Genomic DNA, 21,371 nt, shown 5'->3' on the forward strand with positions numbered 1-21,371 from the left:
CCCTGGCTTTAGAGTTGTCGACACCATTAACTCCGATATGGAGAAAAAGAGTACCGCTTGGTATGTTCCTGGATGTGAATCAAGGTTTTGATTAGGTCTGGCAGCCATCCATTCGTTATAAACTTAAATGCTTACCCACCCTTTACTATTTTATGTTAAAATCCTATTCAACTGATCGCTTCATAGAAAAAACTAAAATCCATTAACACAGTTCGGCCGCAATACATGAAAGCTTACTGCTGTAGAGGATAGGGCCTAGGATACTACCTTGTACTCCAGCGTTAACTGGGAAGATAGGAGTGAGTGCACGATCTTTACTAACTTGAAAATATCTGTTGGAAAGATAGGATTGAGGATAAGGTAGCAGGGAAAGATGTCGTTGACCTTACATAACTGCTTATTCTTGTATTTTTTCCCTATTTGGAATCGAAGGGGCCCCATCCTGAAATACAACCTAACGGACCGCTGCCTTAGAGTGTAGTGCGGCAACGAGTTCTCGGAAATCAGACCGATACAAGCCGATGTCCCACAAAGGAGCATTGTTGGTCCCATCCTTTATATCATCTATTCTGCTAACCTACCGCACGCCATAGCAGAATGACGAGGAAACCCCACACAAAACTTAAAACAAACACCTTAACGTAAGACCTGAACAATTACGAAGTAGGACCGAAATCTGGCATATTTGTCAAAACTAAACTAACGTCTTACAAGACATTACTAGGACCACTTTGGACATACGGAATGAAACTGTGGGGTTCTGCCAAGTCACCCAAAGGAACCAATCCTTCCAATTAAAAGCAATTCTGTCTTCTAACCCGAATACTATCCAAACACCCTTGAACGTCAAAGAACAACTTAAGTTTATCAAAGATTGGTGCAAAAAGAGGGGAGAAAAAGTGTTCAATTTCCTGAAAAATGAAGTTTTTACGCATAAAAGTGAACTTTTTCTCTGAATTATACCGACTGATTACATAACGAATTTTGAGATATTTTAAGTTGATAAATGGTTTTATTTGATTGTTTAACAAGGTTGTTTTAAGTCGTTTTCTTCATGGCAGGGAGACAGCCAATTTGGTCCATATTTGTACGTATCGCTTTATTTCTCTTAATTTAATATTATTGGCTTGATCTTTGCTTAAGTCTTTTCTTCTTGTTTCACTAAATGTTTTTTAATAATACCGATCATTTTTTTCCCAAAAAAGCGTGCTTATTTACGAATTTATATGTAAAATATCAAAAATAAAACAAATTCGTTTCACGTCCACTGGTAAATAAAATAATTATAATTTGTTCGTAGTAAAGTGAAGGGCAGTTTCAAAAGTTGACAATAACAAATTAGGCGGACCTGATCAAACAAAGCCAAGTATTTGTAGTTGGCAGTTTTCGCTAGTTTGGTTAAGTTATTGGGTTTGTTGGTTTGAGTTTCCCGTCTTCGGTAAATCAACTCTAACGCTAAAGGAAAACGTATGATTCACATTCAACAATCACAAATCCATATTTAATCGGAAAAACGATTCCCTGTTTGACTAATACCGATGACGAAACTTTTGATCCTGTTTAGTTAGTTGTTTGGCTTTCTGCGGAACCTATGTTTTCTTCATTCATTTGCTTCGCTTCAACACGTCCAATGCAAGATGTTCCAATGGTAAATTCATGGATTATGTAATTTGTTTCAAATTAGTTATTAATTAATTATAAATATCTGTTGATCATTTTTTAATTACTCATAAATTATTTTATATTTGTTTAAAATATAATACCCAACTATAGTAGTATGTGTGGTGTGTTTTCCCTCCATAGTAACCCAAAAAAGGGAGTGTACATTTTTCAGAATATTGAGTTCCCCATCGACCCTCAATTACATTAGTTATACAATATGTACCTATAATATGGCATGTGTAGAGGTAACTCAATGTGTCCTACTTTCTTGGCTCCATATAGAGAGCAGGTAAGAATGCCACCCGATATGACAATTGTGCTTGAGGATAAAAGTGAGGATTGCAGTTCTCTATTTCGTTGCACATAATTGAAGGTTCCACTCATCGGCTTCATATGGAGAGCATGTAGGAATGCCACATGATATGAGAATTGTTCTTGGGCACGGCAGCAAGAATCTGGGTTCACCATTCTGATTCTTGGATGAAACACCGTTGTTTTATTGTATATAGAGCTGATACTGTTATGTACCCAGTGTGTGTAGAAAGTAATTATTAGCGTGAATGCGTAGTCTGAGATGATGGAATGTTGAGTACTCCATCAACCCTAAATTTGGTTAGTAATATAATAAGTGAAAAGGGTGATGGAGGAATATTGAATATCCATCACCCTGAGTAAATGCTATGTAAATAAGAAAGAATGTTTTTAAAAGTGAGTGGTTTTGGGTCTAGAAATTGATTGCATTGGAGGCAGAAATGCTAGCTGTTGGTAACCCCTGGAGCCCAACATCGGTGGCTGGAAGAAGGATAAGGGTGAAGTTTGACCCCAGACTGCCAACACCGGATGTGGGTGATTATTGAGGTTTGCCGGTAATCTATTGTAAATTACAAAAGCTAGAATTGCCAGTGGGCTGGAAGAAGTGAGAGGCTCAACTCTGTACATGTGTGTGCGAGGTTATATAAATCAGTAATCAGTAACGTATTTTGACTGGATGAGTATGGTTAAAAATGTTATTTGCTCAATTTCTTAAATTGTTTCCTTACCTGTACGTCACAAGCACCATCACTCTCATTATTTTTATATAATAAACAATAGCAATAATATTCCCGTTATTTAAAGGGGGTGATAGGAGTGTGGTCAGCAATTATAGAGGGATTGCCTTTTCTGATACTACATCGAAATTGTTTGTTGGGCTACTTTGAAACATTTACAACAGTGGGTAATCGAGAATAATGCTTTGAATGAGTTTCAGGCTGGGTTCCGGCAGGATTACTCAACGGTATATAATCTGTTTGGTCTGTTTAATATTGTGAAATTAAAACTGTGCGAAAAATGGAAAAAAGTGTACTGTTTTTTTGTAGATTTTCGAGCTGCATTTGATTCGCCAGATAGAAATCTTTTATTTTATAAACTGCACATGATAGGGTTATTGAATAAATTTATAAATGTTTTAAAGAGTCTGTACGAGGAAACTGAATCTGCTGTGTGGATGAAGGAGGGAATTTCAAATACCTTTAAGACAAACATAGGGCTAAAGCCTATGTTTACTATCTCCACTTTTATTTTTGTTATATATCAATGATCTATGTGATTTTGTAGGCGGTGGATTGCATATTGATGGGTTGAATGTTCGTTGTTTGTTCTATGCAGATGACATTGTATTATTAGCAACGGAGCCCAGTACACTGCAGAAAATGATAAATAAGCTTTACGAGTATTGCCAGTTATGGAATTTGTTTGTTAACTTAAACAAGTCAAAAATAATGGTCTTCCGCAGAGGGGGTAGGCTTGGGAGAAAAGAGGTTTGGAACTATGCTGGATAAAATATTGAGATTGTGAACTATTATAAATATCTGGGTATATATCTCACACCGCAGCTTGCTATGGAAAGACATCTTAAAGAAAAATTAAATGTAGCCAAATTTGGTATTAATACTACTTGGAAGTCTCTCTTGTTGAATAGTGATGTTCACATTTCAGCAAAATATAATGTATTTAACTCTGTTTCCAAGGCGGTAATGTTATATGGTGCTTAGGTTTGGGGCTATAAATGGTATGACAGTATGGAGAAATTGAATAAATATTTTGTCAAAAGGCTGTTTTCCTTAAGAAAAGATACACCGGATTATGTCTTATATTTGGAGACAGGGATTGACCCATTGTTTTTCAACACATTAAGCCTGCATCTGACATACATCCAAAAAGTTTTATGATTGTCTTCTACTAGACTTCCTCGAATTTTGGCCTCGAAAATACTAGACAAGAAAATATTTTGGGCAAAAGAACTTGGCATTTTGTGTATACAACACAGTTCAACCCCCTTGAGTTACTCCGACGTAAATAAAAATAATGTGGAAAGCTTGGTAGATGTTTTGAGAACTGATTTTAAAAATAAATTAAAATTAAGAGCACAACGGTCTGTCTTCCATGGCTTATACGAAGAACTGAATCTGGAATTAGGAGAAAATCACCATTATTTAAATAAAAATTATAACTTGAAAATGATAAGTGTGATAATGAAAGCAAGAGGTCAGTTGCTGCCTCTTGATTACTCGGTCCACAGAAATGAGGAAGCGTACCGTTGTGCTTTGTGTAATTTAGGTGTGTATGAGGATGGCTTCCATTTTTTGGCGGTGTGCTCTATATTGAAGGAATACAGACTTAGGTGGTTTGGCAAATTGTTTTTAGAAACAAATGAAGTAATTTCATTTTTGAATGGGCAGAACTGGCACAGTCTCTACAATTATGTTTTGTACTCCCTAAAATACAGAGCGTTCCTAGTCGATAATTTCAATTATTAATAAAGTATTGTGTAAATTATGACTATTTTTATTAGTATTGTTAGTATTAGTATTCGTATTATTAACATTATTAATATTATTCTATGTTTTTTTTTTTTGGCAACTCGACAGACAGCCTGTGGGCTATTGTCTAGGATGTTTTATGTACTGAATATTTTCTGTAAAATAATTTTTATTGTAAATAAACCATTATCTATCTATAATAAACCTAATTGACAGACATGGGGTACTCATGTACACACATTCGCATACACTATCAGTTTTCTAACGGTGCACACATTCACGCTACTAATTACATTCACTCTCAACACACACTAGGGACACAAAACTATCAGTACTATATACAATAAAACAACCCTGTTTCCTCCAAAAATTGGAACAGGAAACCCAGATACTTATGCTCAATCATAATTCTCATATTAGGTGGCATTCCTACATACTCTCTATATGGAGTCAAGGAATTGCACTCTTCAACAAGGTGGATCGAGCAACCTGTCTCTACATGTCAGTCAAATACACAGGTCTTTGCCCAAAAGTAAGTGTCAGTGACCTTCAGGTGTTTCTTCCATTTTGCATAAATCACATAAAAGTGAACTTTTCATGCTTAACCTATACCAACATGAATTGCACAAGGCATGATCAGATCTCAGCCGACATAATCTCTACTTAACTAAACTAAAACTATGTTGTCTGAACCATGGGTTTGAGTTTTCTTTTGGTTTCCTCATGTTAATATAAAATCTACCTGTTTCACCATTCCTAATGTGATTATTCCATTCCTTGGACCTTTTGAAGCTAGTAATTAAGTAGTTAATAAGTAGTCAAATATCTCTAATTGTCCCAGCTGTTGTTCCTTCCTTCGCTAGTATATCCACTCTCTCATTTATCTCAATCCCCTCATAGCTTCTGATCCATGTATGTTGAACATACAATTTCTCTAAATTAGCCAAGATATTAAGGCATATACTATTATGTGAAAATCTCTTTTTCTTGTTAGCAATCAAGTGAAGTGCACTTCTACTATCTGTCAAAATCACAATATGACTATTGGAAAGAGAGAGTGCATATTCCAAAGCCAGCGGTGGCAGACCCTCTGGATTGCAGAGTCCACCCAGACAGCGGGTTGCAGGGAGGGCAGAGCATCTTGCACAAACAGTAGTAAAAATAAAATCTCCATTCTGGGTATTTAATTTTATTTAAAAAAGAGATATTGTTTAGCAAAAGGTTTCAAAAGGAAGAATTTGATTTTTACTTTTTTGTACAAATAAGTTGCAAAAGGATAAATTTAATTCTTTCTTTTGTGATCTTTTGTTAAACAAATACTTTTTTAAATACTCTTTTGTAAATTCTATTCACTACTTTGTAAATCAAATTTACCCTTTTGCAAATTAAATTCACTTTTTTTGAGCTGGATCGACAGAGAAGCTCTCATGTGCCAAGAGCATTATCGATACATGGCCTTGGAGGATCTTCCTCATACAAGAATGATCGTTCTTACCTGATTAAGCATACATCATCTGAGGTTAATACACTGACACTTACTTTTGGGCAAAGACCTGTGTATTTCACTGACATGTAGAAACAGGTTGCTCGATCCACCTAGTTGAAGAGTGCAATTCCTTGACTCCATATAGAGAGTATGTAGGAATGCCACCTAATATGAGAATTATGCTTGAGCACGAGTATCTGGGTTTCCTGTTCCAATTTTTGGAGGAAACAGGGTTGTTTTATTGTATATAGTACTGATAGTTTTGTGTCCCTAGTGTGTGTTGAGAGTGGATGTAATTAGTAGCGTGAATGTGTGTACTGTTAGAAAGCTGATGGAGTAGTATTGGTCAATTAGGTTTATTATATAAAAATAATGAGAGTGATGGTGCTTGTGAAGTACAGGTAAGGAAACAATTTAAGAAATTGAGCAAATAACATTTTTAACCATACACATCCAGTCAAAATACGTTACTGATTACTGATTTACATAACCTCGCACACACATGTACAGAATTGAGCCTCTCACTTCTTCCAGCCCACTGGCAATTCTAGCTTTTGTAATTTACAATAGATTACCGGCAAACCTCAATAATCACCCACATCCGGTGTTGGCAGTCTGGGGTCAAACTTCACCCTTATCCTTCTTCCAGCCACCGATGTTGGGCTCCAGGGGTTACCAACACCTAGCATTTCTGCCTCCAATGCAATCAATTTCTAGACCCAAAACCACTCACTTTTAAAAACATTCTTTCTTATTTACATAGCATTTACTCAGGGTGATGGATATTCAATATTCCTCCATCACCCTTTTCACTTATTATATTACTAACCAAATTTAGGGTTGATGGAGTACTCAACATTCCATCATCTCAGACTACGCATTCACGCTAATAATTACTTTCTACACACACTGGGTACACAACAGTATCAGCTCTATATACAATAAAACAACGCTGTTTCATCCAAGAATCAGAATGGTGAACCCAGATTCTTGCTGCCGTGCCCAAGAACAATTCTCATATCACGTGGCATTCCTACATGCTCTCCATATGAAGCCGATGAGTGGAACCTTCAATTATGTGCAACGAAATAGAGGACTCCAATACTCACTTTTATCCTCAAGCACAATTGTCATATCGGGTGGCATTCTTACCTGCTCTCTATATGGAGCCAAGAAAGTAGGACACATCGAGTTACCTCTACACATGCCATATTATAGGTACATATTGTATAACTAATGTAATTGAGGGTAGATGGGGAACTCAATATTCTGAAAAATGTACACTCCCTTTTTTGGGTTACTATGGAGGGAAAACACACCACACATACTACTGTAGTTGGGTATTCTATTTTAATAATTAATTAATTTAATTTTAAATCTAATAATTTATCAATAAATTAAAAATGATCAGCAGTTATTTATAATTAATTAATAACTAAACTAAACTCCCACCTCAATGCAACACATAAATTACTGAAATATGTGCTGTACTGTTAGCAATATGTGACTCTGCCACACTATTAAACACAAAGACAATCATAATATTTTCAGATTGTCTAGCAGCATGACAAGGAATACAAGATCCATACTCGAATAATATGTTTATACAAGAAATAAATGAACAGATATATGACATGAGTAGTAAGACAATATCATTAACCCTTTTGCTGGATTCCTGGACATGTAGGAATCGAGGGAAATGAAATGGCAGATAAAGCTACAAAACAAGGACTAAATTCAAGTACAACCCAGTGGGTAGAGATTAGAGATCTGAAACGATCTGCCCAAAATAAAAATAAAGAAAAATGAAAAAATGATTGGTATAGAACTACTAACAATAAATTAAGAAAAATCAAAAATACAACAAAAAGTAGCAAACCTCTTCACAAAAAAACAGAAGAAAGGAAATGGTACTATGCCGCCTAAGGATAGGTCACACTCGATTAACCCATCAATATCTCATAGAACAAAAAAACTCTCCAACATGTAAGCGTGGTGAAAGGCTCAATGTTTTCTGCATATTCCTTTCCATTGGTAACGCCCCACCAGAAATGGATAAGAACTTGTCAGTTGTCTTGGGAGACGACCAGCAAAAGATAAAAACCTTACGCCCTTTTAAAACAACTGAATATATATAACAAAATTTAACAACAAAAAGAATTTATATAAAATAATATAAAACAAAATAACTAAAAACAAATGAAAATGAAATAAAAAATAATAACAAAAAGAACGACTATAAAATAGTAATAATAATACTTATAATGAAAAATGAATAGTGGCAATAATAGTGATAATGAGTATTAATGGCAAATAATAGTAATATTAAAAATAAACCAAAAATTTGTTGAGGGGGATGGGGGTTCTGTCCTCGGGCTTGGCATGGGTGACATGGTGGAGGGGCAGAGTAAGAACTAAAGATTGCATGAGCAATCCGAGGCTTGAGAGATGTGGATGATCACAGCCCATGCACATACATAACTTGGCCTGCAAGAGAAAAAAGAAAAAGAGAAAGAAGATTTGCTTACACAACCTCCCTGTGTCCTAACCTCTATGGAACTAAGTGGCCTTCCTTGCGACTTGATCCCATCCACCTAAATACAATATTATTGATAATAAATCAAAAATAAAATAAAAATAAATAAATTTAAAAAATAAATTAATAATAATTATTATTTATTTAGAAATCGTGAGATGCGGTCTGGTGTGATGTAGGTTTCAGATAAACATTTTCTTTATCGAGNAGAAATTAAGAATTAAAAAAAAAAAACAATTTGTTTAACAAATGGTTGCAAACGTTGAATTTGTTTTGCAAAAGGTGAATTTAATTAACTAAAGTGATTTTTTTTTTTTTAAGTTAATTTGTTCAATAAAAGGTTGTAAGGGTGGATTTAATGTGAAAATTTATTTTTTAAAACCTGTATCAGCAGCATCTTTATTTGTGATTTTTAAAACACTTTTGCAAATGATTACATAATAAGATGAATTACGCGAAATTGCACTTTGTTTTATAGTTAAAAATATCGTCTCGTCTAAAATTATTTTTAATGCGTCCAAACAAAAGGAAACGGAGAAAATTGAACGTCGTCAGTGAAAAAAGGGACATTTCGTTGTCAGAAGAGGGAATTTTTTTATCAATTGGGAGGATTGCGTTTGTGATCTCCGATGTTCAGTTTTCGTTTCGGTTTGTAGGTTCGCCGCAGGTGCCCTCGGTTCCGGCAGTCACGGTTCTGAATCGTTCACTGTGTCGTTTTGACTCCGTCGCATCCGACGCGATAACGACCGACAATAAAACACGGGACAGAGATCAGGGTAAGAATAAAGGTACGATGTCGCAGCCCCCTCCTCTGTTGGATTCCGTCGATATATTCGACGCGAACGAAGATAGCGAGGATCTTTTTTCATCGGCCATCGATGTAAGAAAGCGAAAAAAGGGAACAATTTTCTTCACGATTCATTAAAAAAACTTTGTTCTTTATTTTCCCAGGACAAACTAGAGACAAAATCTTGCCTGAACCCCTTGCCCGAACTGCCGACATTGCAGCTCTCCGTGGTAAAATGGATTTTTTTTTCTTTAGAGATCTTTTTTTACCGTTTCGAAGAGGTTTTTGTCTAAATATAATGAATCATCTTTGTTTTTATTGATGATTTCAGGACAAGAGTCCGATCTCCAGCCCAATCGAGGAAGTCTCGGAGGAGCCGGAAGAGGTTCAGGTGTCGCCACCGGCCCAGAAAAAACAATCGCCTCGTCTTAAGGTAAGTCGGAGAATTTTCAGAAATTTTCTACTAAATCGCAATTTTTTGATTATTAATTCTAACGGAAGAGTGACTGTTAAAAAAAGGACAGTTAATATCTGTCAAAAGTGATAAGCGGTGATAAGGATATAATTTGAATCTTCATTCCATGTTTTTTTTTTCTCATATTTGCCTGAATAATTTTCATTTTTAGAACATTTCCCATCGAAATTTATTTTTTCTTAAAAAACCTCTTTTTTTTCTTGCAACAAACAAAAAAGAAAAACAGTTTTCCTTGTTGGCTTGGAAAATGGGTTGTAAATGTGACCAGGCTTGTCTTATTATGGGAGGTGACAGGATATTGGCATCTTCGGAATATCCAGTACCACGGCGCCAGACGTGCACTCCTATTTTTTGGCTGGGGGGGGCGCAGTGCTTTTCCGGGGGGGCATTGTCAGCACCTACGCACTTTCAGGCTATTTCAGGCAGGGGGCAGGACCCCTGTTGCTAGCGGTCTTTCCAGGGAAGGTGGAAAGTATGAAAATCCTTATACGTTACGTTTTCCTTCTTTTAATAACATTTGACAACCTGAGGTACCGTTGAAAGGGTAACAAGATAAGAAAACAGGAGACAAATTATGAGAGTCAGAGACAAAGATGCCCAAAAGAAAAGAAAAAAACACAAATTTTCGCTTAAAGCTCAGAGACCATTTGATGTTTATCAGCCTGTAAATAAATAATAATAATAATTTGAAAAACTTTCACTGACAAAACATTCAAGTCAAATTATCTTAGAACAGTTCGTTTATCAGCTTCTTTTTTTTTTTGTTTTTTAATACTACACTCAAAAAGAAAAAAACGTATTTATTTGTTTATTGTTTACAATAACTAAGATCTAATTCAGGCAGATGCTTTGGGCAACGGACGTTACATGGCTCAAGTCCTGGTTGTGCCGCACCCTATCGTTCATGATGGTCTGTGGTGGTTTAGGGCCACAGGAAGTCTCAATCAAAGATAAGGTCGACCTCGATGTATGAAGGCTAGAGACGACTGTTCTGTTGCTCTTGATGCGCTACTTAACCATCATTTAACAAAGCGACTCCAAATGGTTTATCTCTAAAACAGTCATTAGAAAGCTTCATGAGAATAGAATCTAGATGTCTTGTTAGGTTCTCTACTGCTGGAGTAGAGTTGCTGGAGGCATCGAGTAGAAAGGCAACTATTTTTATTTGTGAAAATATCAAAAATGGCAAATACACCTAAGTCAGAAAAGAAAAATTGTACAGCCTGCCCTCGGTGAGAAAAACTTTGTTTTGGTATAAAATAAATTCCCTTAAGTGAATTCCATTTAAGAATCGAGTTGCTTAGACACTTCTGGAGCAGGCCATGGTGCCAACCAAAATCACATGAACATAAAAGGTAGGAAATTTGATAAGAAAATAGGTGTAAACTATGTCCAAAAACTTATTAGTTATGCCTGTAAAGAGGCGTCAACAATGTTCTACAATAAAGCTCAAAGTCCTCACTGAGGGCTGCCCTGCGTTACACCGACCTTTTACCAATTTCAGCAAATTTATAATTTTTTACCAGTTGTAAAAAGCATGATCAAACAAAATTTGTATTGTTTTATAGTATGCATGCAAGTGCAGACATATTGCTCAACTTTCGATCAGAAACCAAGAAAATTTGTGACTTTGTAGTTATTCTAATCAGTAGTTTTAGTAATTTATTTGTCTAGGGATAGGGAAAAAGTGACCTGTGTAGATCTATGTGTTTTTTTTTTTTCTTATAAATTACTGGCTAGCTTCAGGTTGTAGTTAACCTCCATAGCCTTGCCAGCGGCTCCTTAGTGTAGGAGATTGTTTGTGGCTTTTCCTCTCCTAGCTGCAGGAATTTAATAGAGGGTCCTACATAGACCCTCACAAAAGTATAAAATGTGTTCCCTCCGGTCTACTCGTCTTACTGGAAGAATCTGCACAGTGTTTCTTCTGTCTGTACTCCTATCCAGTGCATGTGCCTTCTTAGGCAGCAGTGCCCTGTCAGAAGTCCAAACAGAATCCTGGTTGAGTTGTGGTTACCCTCTGGTAATCCTATGGAAGTCAATTTTTAATCTATCACTGTAATTTTTTTATATTTTTTATTATTAATTTTCTTTGAAGCCAGCATAATTAAATAATTTTTATTAAAATTTATTTAGAAATCATGAGATGCGGTCTGGTGTGATGTAGGTTTCAGAAAAACATTTTCTTTATCGTGCCAACGTTTCGATCTTTATTGAGATCATCTTCAGGGCCTGGANTTTTTTTTTTTTTTTTTAAATCATTATTTATTAAATCTTGCCTAGTGTTGGAACAAGTGCAGAACGCATTTATCCAAGAAAGAATCAAGTTGTTATAGGCTTTTTTTTACCAGGGAACCAGAAAAGTTTAGTGTGGTTTTTCATTTGTTATTGTTTTAATCCATTAATCAACATTTCTGTTTTCATAAGATTAGATTTTACATCACATATTATCAAAAGGATAATACATCAATTTATAAAGAAAAAGTGAACAGTCCATTGAAAATTATAAAATATTTCCTTTCTTGTATGTACTTACTGTATGAATTTTATCTCGGTACTAGAGTGGCTGAGGCAGCTCATAAAAGTTGCAGTTCATGAGTCAATGAGGGGATTGAAGATGAACCACAGTCTGGTAGGCCTTCTGTTTTGAAAGGAAATGGGAAGTTTTCAAACTTGTCAGAAGGTTGCCAGATTGTTCAATTTAAGCGATGAAACCATTCACTCTAGTTTACATAGACTTGGGAAGACTTGGCTGAGCAAATGGGTTCCTCCCAAATTGACCGACAGTAATAAGCTTCACCTTCTAAAGATTTGCCTTTTATTGCTTCCAAGGCACAAATTCTAGACTCTTTTCCCTTTATGTAGTCACATGAGATGAAAAATTTCTCCTGTAACACTATAACAGCACCAGGAGGTGGTCGTACCATTGGCTATCACCCTGTTCTATTGATACAAAAACCAAATATTCACCAACAAAAGGTGATGATTAGTGTTTTTGTTTAGTAACCTACTTTTTTTAAACTTATTACTTTACTCAAAACTGTCAGTTCTATATACAGTAAAACAACCCTGTTTCAATGCTTACTTCAAGAATCGGCACAGGGGATCCAGATACTAGCTACCAAATTCAAGCATGATTCTCATATCGAGTGGCTGGCATTCCTAAAAACTCTCTTTTTTGACCAACTGTGTACCAACTAAACATATTTGATAACATTATTGTTTCTTTTATTGATTTTATGGACCATTATACCTAAAATTTGAAGAAATTGTTCTTAAAAAAAATTCCACCCAAGACGACAGGTCAGAATTAAATTAGATAAGTATTAAGTAAAATAAGTTGGACCTCTATTAAATTTTAAAATATAGGGGAAAAATCCACCCTCCATCTTTGAAACTCCATTTTCCATTGCGAGTTAAAATACTGCTTATAACTGAATTGTATTTCACTTAATATAAAGGTCTTAAGTGTAGTATTTCCTTTTCATCTCGGCAGAGTCTGCAAAGAGGTTTATATATGTTTAGGAGATTAGTGAGACGTACATTATAAGAGAGAAAATATTGAATTTAGTCGACCTTTGGTCATTTGTTTAGAATTCCAGGCTCTTATGGGATGGACCTCTGTTTTCGGACCAAATTAGACAAGCAAAGTCCGTGAAATTTTCTTTTTTCTTCTTAGAAATATAAAGGGTTCTCCAGCCCACATAATTTTGTATCCACATCCTAAGTCTAAAGTAGTTGTAGAAACTTGCTAATCACCATGGTGTTTCTATACAAGACTAGTAATATGGTGAGTTTTCTTTTTTATTTTAACCCTTTGAATGTATTTGAACAAATTTCCAACCATTTTGCAATGCAAACCTTTTCAAAATGTACTAACAAATAAAAAATTACGATGTTTTACTATCTCCAACCTCATTTCTATAAATATTGACCCCCTTATTTTTTATTATCAAATCTCAATTTAGATAAGTTGACATTGCATAATATTATAGAGTTTTATTTTTATCTTATTTCTTGATGTTTGATCTATTTGTTTGTTTTGATGTTTTAATTACATTACTATCATGTATTAATATTCCACTTCAATTATTTATTCTAGCTATATTCTAGTTTATTTTTTAATATATTTAAACCTAGTGATAATTTTGTGTTTCTTTCAGGATGTAGATTAATTTTTTTTTTAAATTTCAGATCCAAAATGGTGAAATAGAAGATCACCACTTCATAAATATTAGTATAAAAGATAGCAGTAAACAGGGTGATGGAATGGCAGCATATATTGTATACAAGGTCGAAACGAATACAAACATTCCTACATTCAGAAAAAATAGTTTCTGTGTCCATCGGCGGTTTAGTGATTTTTTAGGATTACACGATAAGTTAGTTGAGAAATATTTAAGGACAGGGAGGATAATACCGCCAGCGCCTCAGAAAAGTGTGATAGGTAAGATTTTATTTATTTCTATCTCATCCTTAAACCCTACCTGGCCGATAGGTACTTTAGAGTAAGGGTCGGATTCTCACCTCTTTGTACAGGGTGCTTCAAGGTAGCGTCCTTGGTCCAATACTGTATTCCAGTTTATACTGCAGATAGCCCTTCCCATTCTGACATCGCACTGTCATTTTATCCTCTAACTCTGACCCCCCCCCTCCCATAACTCACCCACACATCTATATTCCGTTGAACAAAAAAAAATTGCCAATCAAACTAAATACCATAAAGTCGTGAAACATAACCTTTACCCTCTGTTGCATCATTCTACATCCAATCTATTATAACGTCAACCCCTCTTTCTACCGAAAATGTCATCTGCTGCTTAGGGCTTTTTCTAGGCAATAGATACTCTCCTCAACATCTAAAAAGGCAGTGGCTCTGTGACCTGCTCTCAGATATTTTGTTTTAATGTATCATGCATCTTAAAAAATATAAATTGCATATTGTTTTCAATTACTGACTAATCAGTAATAATTTTTAGTTTTCAATAACCTTTCCTTATTGATTGATATTTTTTTTTCATAGTAGAAAACAAAAATATATACAGGGTGTCCCACAGAAGATCTCCAACCCCCAACTTCCTTAATTTTGGTCGGATTTTGATACATCTTTTTTTATGATGTCTAGTTTTTAGATATTTCATTGATAGTCTTTTCATCTGAAGAATATTTTGCATTCTTTCACAGAACTAATTGAAATTGAACATCGAATTCAAGTTATTTACCTTTGGATGGGTATTAGGTAGGACTAGAGTAAGCAAAGCATAGATTGCTTTCCTGAAAACAATAATTAAAATAGAGTTTATTTCTTTCTTTTATCCACATCCTTTTTATTTTTTATTATTTTTTTTTTTTTGGCAAAAAAATTGTCATTTTTCACTAAGTAACTAAAGTGTACTGGAGTGATGTTTATTGTAACTGGCTGATGTGAGAGTGTTACTATCCAGTAAAACTCTCTCATTTTGCTAAATTCTATAAAACCTAATATTCGTACCCAGACCAAGGCGAAAAATTCTTAAAAATTATCTAGTTTTGACATCCAACATAAAAATTGGGGGCTCATTTAAAAAAGTTACATAAGAATGAAACAGAAAGTTATTTCTGGAACCGATGAAACATTTAAAAACTTCATAACGAAAAATTTTAAAAAAATATTTATCAAAATTAAGGAAGTTGGGGGGGGACTTTTCCGAGGGACCCTGTTTATGGGCATGTTTGTTAATAATTGAATAACCTAGCATATTAGAGGTGTGATATGTCCTCTTGTTTTAAACAAGATAATTTGTTTTTTAATGAATAATAATAATTTAGGAATGACCAAGATTAAGATGTCAGGACAAGTAGAGCAACCATCATCAAATGAGTTTGTTGAGAGGAGGCGGGCCAGTTTGGAAAGATATTTGCAAAGAACAGCAGCCCATCCGACTCTGTGTATGGACTCAGAGTTTAAAGAATTTCTAACAAATGGTAATTTGATTATTTAATTTCTAAAATATGTAACAAATGTTTTATAAAAGCTAAGATATTTTTTATTATTAGAAAATGAACTTCCTCGAGCAACCAACACAAGTACATTAAGCGGTGCAGGAATGATAAGATGGTTTAATAAAGTAGGAGAAACTGTTAATAAAATTACATATAAAATGGATGAAAATGATCTGGTAACATTTAATTCTCATTTAATTATTTTTTGCGCTCATTAAAGGTATAAAAAATTTCAGTGGTTCGAAGAGAAAACTCAGGAAATTGAATGTCTCGAAAATGGATTGAGAAAGTTACACAGTAGTGTGGAATGTCTAGTATTAGCACGAAAGTATGTGGAAGCTTAGTTTTATAATTGTTGCCTGTAACAATGTTTCATATTTTAGAGATCTTGCCTCATACACTGGAGCATTAGCAAAGACAATGGCAATGTTAAGCAGTTGTGAAGAGCATGGTCTACTTGCCTCTTCGTTGGCTCGATTACACGAACTTCAGGAAAAAGTATTTAATTCCATTTCTCATTCTTCTTTCCCTTATTTATGTTTAAAACCAAAATTTTCATTTTGTAGGTTGAGAATCTTCATAATGAACAATCAAATTCTGACTTTTCAGTACTCTGTGAACTTCTTAAAGATTATATTTCATTAATTGGAGCAATAAAGGTAAATATGGAACGATTTTATTTAAATAATTTTGTAATGATCCAGTCAGTCAGGTGATTAATTTAACCTCTTATACTTTTTGTTGACAATCTAAAATTCTGCTTTCTATCATGACCTTCACTTAAATGTTTCCATGCAGTGCAATAATTAAAATATACAAAGATCATTTTGCCTATCCTCGAAGGATTGGTCTATCAGGCATTTCACCATCAGTGTGGGATAATATTAAAAATATATTCCAAATTAGTATCGGGTTGTCCGGAAAATAATGCAGGATTTTAAGTTTTCATTAAAAAAAATCTATATAAAATATTCTGTTTACGTTTACAGGATTACTCATTTGTATGAATGTCAACACTTATTAATCCTCTTCCAAATGATATTGTTTGTTTACCTCTGTAGCATTCCGCTACTTGGAAATAATTCAGTCATCCTTATAATGTCAAAGCGAGAATTTCGTACGATTTTCTTTTACGAGTTTAAACTCGGCCGAAGCGGAGCCCAAACGGCTAGAAACATTAACCAAGTCTGGGGCGAGGGTTGTGTTAATGAGTGCACTGTGCAAAGGTGGTTTAAAAAATTTCGGGAGGGAGATTTCAGCCTTGAAGATGAAGAAGGTCGTGGAAGGCCTTCCTCTCTTAATGATGATGTTCTGCGATCAGTGGTGGAAGAAAACCCCAAAACAACTGTTCGAGAACTTGCAGAAAGTCAGTAAAACGACCGTCGCTGACCACCTCAAGGCGATTGGAAAAGTGAAAAAACTCGAAAATTGGGTTCCACACTCATTAAACGATCGCCAAAAAAATCAGCGCTTTGATGTTTGTGCATCACTTCTTTGTCGAAACAAAAATGACCCATTTCTGGCCAGAATTGTTACATGTGACGAAAAGTGGATTCTCTACGATAACACTAGACGTTCTGGACAGTGGCTCGACAAAGAAGAAGCTCCAATACATTTTCCAAAGCCCCCAACTCATCAAAAAAAGGTAATGGTTACGGTATGGTGGGCTTCATTTGGTTTAATACACTACAGCTTCTTAAATCCTGGCGAAACCATCAATGCTGAATCATACTGTAACCAAATTAATACCATGCATCAGAAATTGGCAGTAATGAAGCCCTCTTTGGTCAATCGGAAAGGGCCCATTTTGTTGCATGACAACGCTCGACCACATGTGTCACGTGTAACGTCACAAAAATTATTGGAGCTTGGCTATGAAACTTTGCCTCACCCACCCTACTCTCCGGACCTCTCGCCTACTGACTACCATTTTTTTAGACACCTGGACCACTACTTACAACACATAATATTCAAAAATCAAACGGAACTGGAAAATGCATTTATTGACTTTATCAATTCTAAAAATTCTGAATTCTACTCAGACGGAATTAATAAGTTACCAACACGTTGGGAGAAATGTATTGAGAGTATGGGAAATTATTTTGATTAAAGAACATTGCTTTAAAGTAACTAGTTTCTTTTTTTTTGTTTAATACCAAAATCCTGCATTATTTTCCGGACAACCCAATAGTATGATTGGCTCGATTACACGAACTTCAGGAAAAAGTATTTAATTCCATTTCTCATTCTTCTTTCCCTTATTTATTTTTTTTATTTATTTATTATCTTATTTATTTCCCTTAATTCCTCCTATTTCAGACCCGGCCAAGATGGTCAAAAATGATCAGTAATGACAAAATTCATTCATTTCAATTTCAAGTTCATACCTTTACAGACCACAAAGAGAAATCTCAAAATTTAGAATTAAACTGTTTATTCTGATAATCATGCTGAACGAATGTCAAAATTGTATTTATTAATTGCAACTAAAGATAGAGATAATATAATTTTTTTTTAAATATATTTTTAACATAACAAAAGCAGAGGTCATACCAATTCCTCAGGAAGCCAGTGTTTAAAAAATTAAGCCCATTTGTAAGTATGTTTGGTTCGAAGTCAGATTCACTAGATTCGACCCAGGAACTTTAACTTATAGTGACAAGCATGTGTCATCGCTGTAACTCTTGCTGCCACTTAGACCCCCTATTTTTACAGTTATAATAATAATTTTTCATCTTTGGTTTCTTTGTATAAAATTAGTTTACTACAAACAAACAAAAAAGTACAAATTAAGATGATTGAAAACCAACAAATTGATAAACAGTTATGTTTGCACACATCAATTACATCCTGTCTTAATTATGTTGATCGTTTGTTATATAATGTCGTGAGTATATTGGCAGAAAAATAGAATTTAAAATAGTTGTAGGCTGAGATGAATTGGTGTCTCGTGCCATACAATAGCTCAACGGTAGACCATCAGAATATTTGTCCAAAAGTTACGGGTTCAAGTCCAGCGTATCATATTAATTTGTCATCAACTTTCTTTGCATTAGCATGTTATAATTGTAAAATAGAAAGTTGGTTTTTTTGGGCTCTAGGTTGGTTGCATTGGCACAACTCATCACTGGAAGGGTCCCAGGTTCTAATCTCATTGGCCCTCAATTCAATCACAAAATACTAACAAATTGGCTTTTTCCTTCTCCAAAAAAACACCAGAACTCTTCTGTAGAATTGTGGTACATATTATTTAAGAGTTGACAAGCATCTAGTAGTCATCATTGTCATAAAACGGAATATTCTGATTTTTTACTTTCACCCATTTATCTCACTCACTTTTTTCTTTCTTCTTCTTCTGTTTTCTTAACTTGCTTCCCTATACATTGTTACCTTAGTTTGTTAAATTATTATTAAAAGAAGACGACGTCCATACTCCCAAAAGACCCTGCGCAGGCAAACCCAACATAAGTGTAGTCACATTCTCTTCTTCAGAGTACGCAATATTTCTTGGAGTGGAACCCGTTCAGGAAAAAAAATCAATTAAAAAAAAGGCTGTAAATTAATCATCACATAGTAACATTTGATTTATGTCACCTGACAGTTGAACTAAAGTTATATTCTAAACAAGTTATTTTTATGTTTTTAATTATGATTGTACTTCACAGTGTGTGTTCCACGAACGAGTTAAGGTGTATCAGCACTGGAATCACTCGTTACAAATGCTTAACAAAAAACGTGAATACAAAGCCAAAATGGAACTATCCAATAGATCAGATAAAGGGAATGTAGCAGCAAATGAAATCACGGAAGTAAGTTATAAATTACTCTATTTTACATTCTAGGGGGGAGTAAAAATTAAAAAAAAACATTATGAATAATAAAAATTAAGAACTTATTTTTGGATTATTCCAAGTATTACTGGCCTTACAGTGTTGTTAATGTAATAAAATGTACTTTGTCCAGTGATGCCAGTTTTCTTCTGACATCAAATTTTTTTAATATTTTTAAATTATAATCTACTGTCATGATGATTTTAGTGGGAAGCCAAAGTAGAAAGGTGTGAAGAGGAGTTTAACAGCATTTCAAAAATGATAAAGAAAGAAATGGAAAGTTTCTCTGATACAAGAATAAAAGAGTTTAAATCAGTCTTTATTAAATATATGGAACAACAAATGAGACATCAAATGCAAGTAAGTATTAATTAAAGTAATTAATATTTTTTAATTCTTATTCTTGCTCTTAAATAGTACAATTGATTTAAGTTGGTAGTTATGCGGTAAATACTTACATTTTATACTTTATTTATATTTAGAATTTATTATTGTTTTTTCTTTTAATTTTCAAAAAAGTTTTAATAATACTGTGCCCATGTTGGATCACGGTAGCTGAATGGTTAGGGAATCAGATCTCAGCTAGTAGATCCCGCAGTCTTTTTTCTGATGCCTTAGGGGAGTGGTGGCCACAACGAAAATTAGCACTCATCAGTTGAAGGTACGGCGGGATTGGGTTTCAGAGACCCTGACTTTGATCACGACCCCCTTGGAAAAACAAGTTTCTTTGACGGAATAACATTAAGCACACCTTGCTCAATTTACATACGTTACTCCCAAACTGTAATCAGGAAGGAGTGCAATAAGCTGTAAAGCTGCAGTGTGGGTGAACTCTCCATTTCCTGGTATCCATAATCACTTTTTAAAAAAATGCCCACTGTTATCTGGATTGACAAGATATTATATTAGTAAGCCCGTAACAAGGGGATCAACCAATTTTGGTGTTAAAAAATTATTGAACTAGAATTTTTTCTGCGTTGTTGGTGTAAAGGATTTGCATTTGAGTGCTTAATTTAAAAATTAAAGGTCTACATAGATCAAAATGGCATCTACAAATGGATAATTCCAAACATAATGGAACCCTCGCAATCTGGCAGAAATGTCTCAACATCGGCAGTATTGTGTGGCACCAACAATATGATATGTCACAAAAAGTCGAAATTTAAATCTAAACTATAAAAAAACCTATGGTGAAAAGTCATGTTTTTTTACCTTCGTGTTACTTTTACTGTTACTTTCTGTTCAATATTTTTATTTTATTTTTTTAATTTAATAAGGACGAAAAAGCTAAACTTTTGTTGACCACTTTTTGTAAATAAAATTCAGGTGTTGAAAAAAAAAATTGATTGACGATAATTAGACAGATTTTTCAATATGCTCGTTGTATAAAAAATTGGGAAAACAAAATTTAAAAGAAAAATGCCTTGAGAAGTTTAGAATAGAATACAACAGTATTCTAAAATATATTGCCTCATGGACTCAATAATATAATTTTTTTTTTATAGCTTATTGAATACTGGGAAGCTTTTCTACCAGACGCAAAGGCGATTGCATGAAAGTGGCCGAAAAAGTTTTAAAAACTGGCACAAAAATTGTATTCTTAAACATCTAATTATAAACTATAAAATTAAAATCTTCTCGACAAATAGCTATGCCAAAATTTGTTGAATGCTATTGAAAAATATAGTAATTATTTTCATATGGATTTCTTATTCTAGTATTTTAATTTTCTCTCAAAACTGAGAAAAAAAAATTGATGTTATCATCATGATAAATGTGATGGAAAATGTATTGTTATTTAAGAGAAAGTCAACT

At 34.3% G+C, this 21,371-nt stretch overlaps 1 protein-coding gene and 1 long non-coding RNA gene across 3 annotated transcripts; one reads left to right on the top strand and one right to left on the bottom strand.

Annotated features, from left to right (window-relative positions):
• The first annotated feature begins 1,629 nt into the window (after positions 1 to 1,629).
• Positions 1,630 to 21,255, top strand: LOC106667206 (sorting nexin-2). 2 transcript variants are annotated; one of them, XM_014395018.2, is made up of 13 exons: positions 1,630 to 1,648; positions 9,142 to 9,365; positions 9,437 to 9,502; positions 9,604 to 9,705; positions 13,939 to 14,191; positions 15,553 to 15,708; positions 15,781 to 15,902; positions 15,963 to 16,054; positions 16,110 to 16,224; positions 16,293 to 16,385; positions 19,392 to 19,535; positions 19,764 to 19,916; positions 21,062 to 21,255. In XM_014395018.2, the coding sequence occupies exons 2-13, from the start codon at positions 9,279 to 9,281 to the stop codon at positions 21,110 to 21,112; spliced, it is 1,434 nt and encodes a 477-aa protein (XP_014250504.1). In that variant the 5' UTR covers positions 1,630 to 1,648; positions 9,142 to 9,278; the 3' UTR covers positions 21,113 to 21,255. The 2 variants fall into 2 exon arrangements, with proteins under 2 accessions (XP_014250504.1, XP_024081023.1); XM_024225255.1 differs by lacking the exons at positions 1,630 to 1,648; positions 9,142 to 9,365; positions 9,437 to 9,502; positions 9,604 to 9,705 and adding an exon at positions 13,344 to 13,534.
• Positions 10,530 to 14,659, bottom strand: LOC112126353. Its single transcript, XR_002909923.1, has 2 exons — positions 14,272 to 14,659; positions 10,530 to 10,799 (listed from the first exon to the last, which is right to left on the bottom strand). It is a non-coding gene; the product is annotated as an uncharacterized LOC112126353 (long non-coding RNA).
• Positions 21,256 to 21,371: the final 116 nt, after the last annotated feature.

Source organism: Cimex lectularius, unplaced genomic scaffold (genome assembly GCF_000648675.2).
Source record: "Cimex lectularius strain Harlan isolate CLEC.00 unplaced genomic scaffold, Clec_2.1 scaffold27, whole genome shotgun sequence".
NCBI classification, from domain to species: Eukaryota; Metazoa; Arthropoda; class Insecta; order Hemiptera; family Cimicidae; genus Cimex; species Cimex lectularius.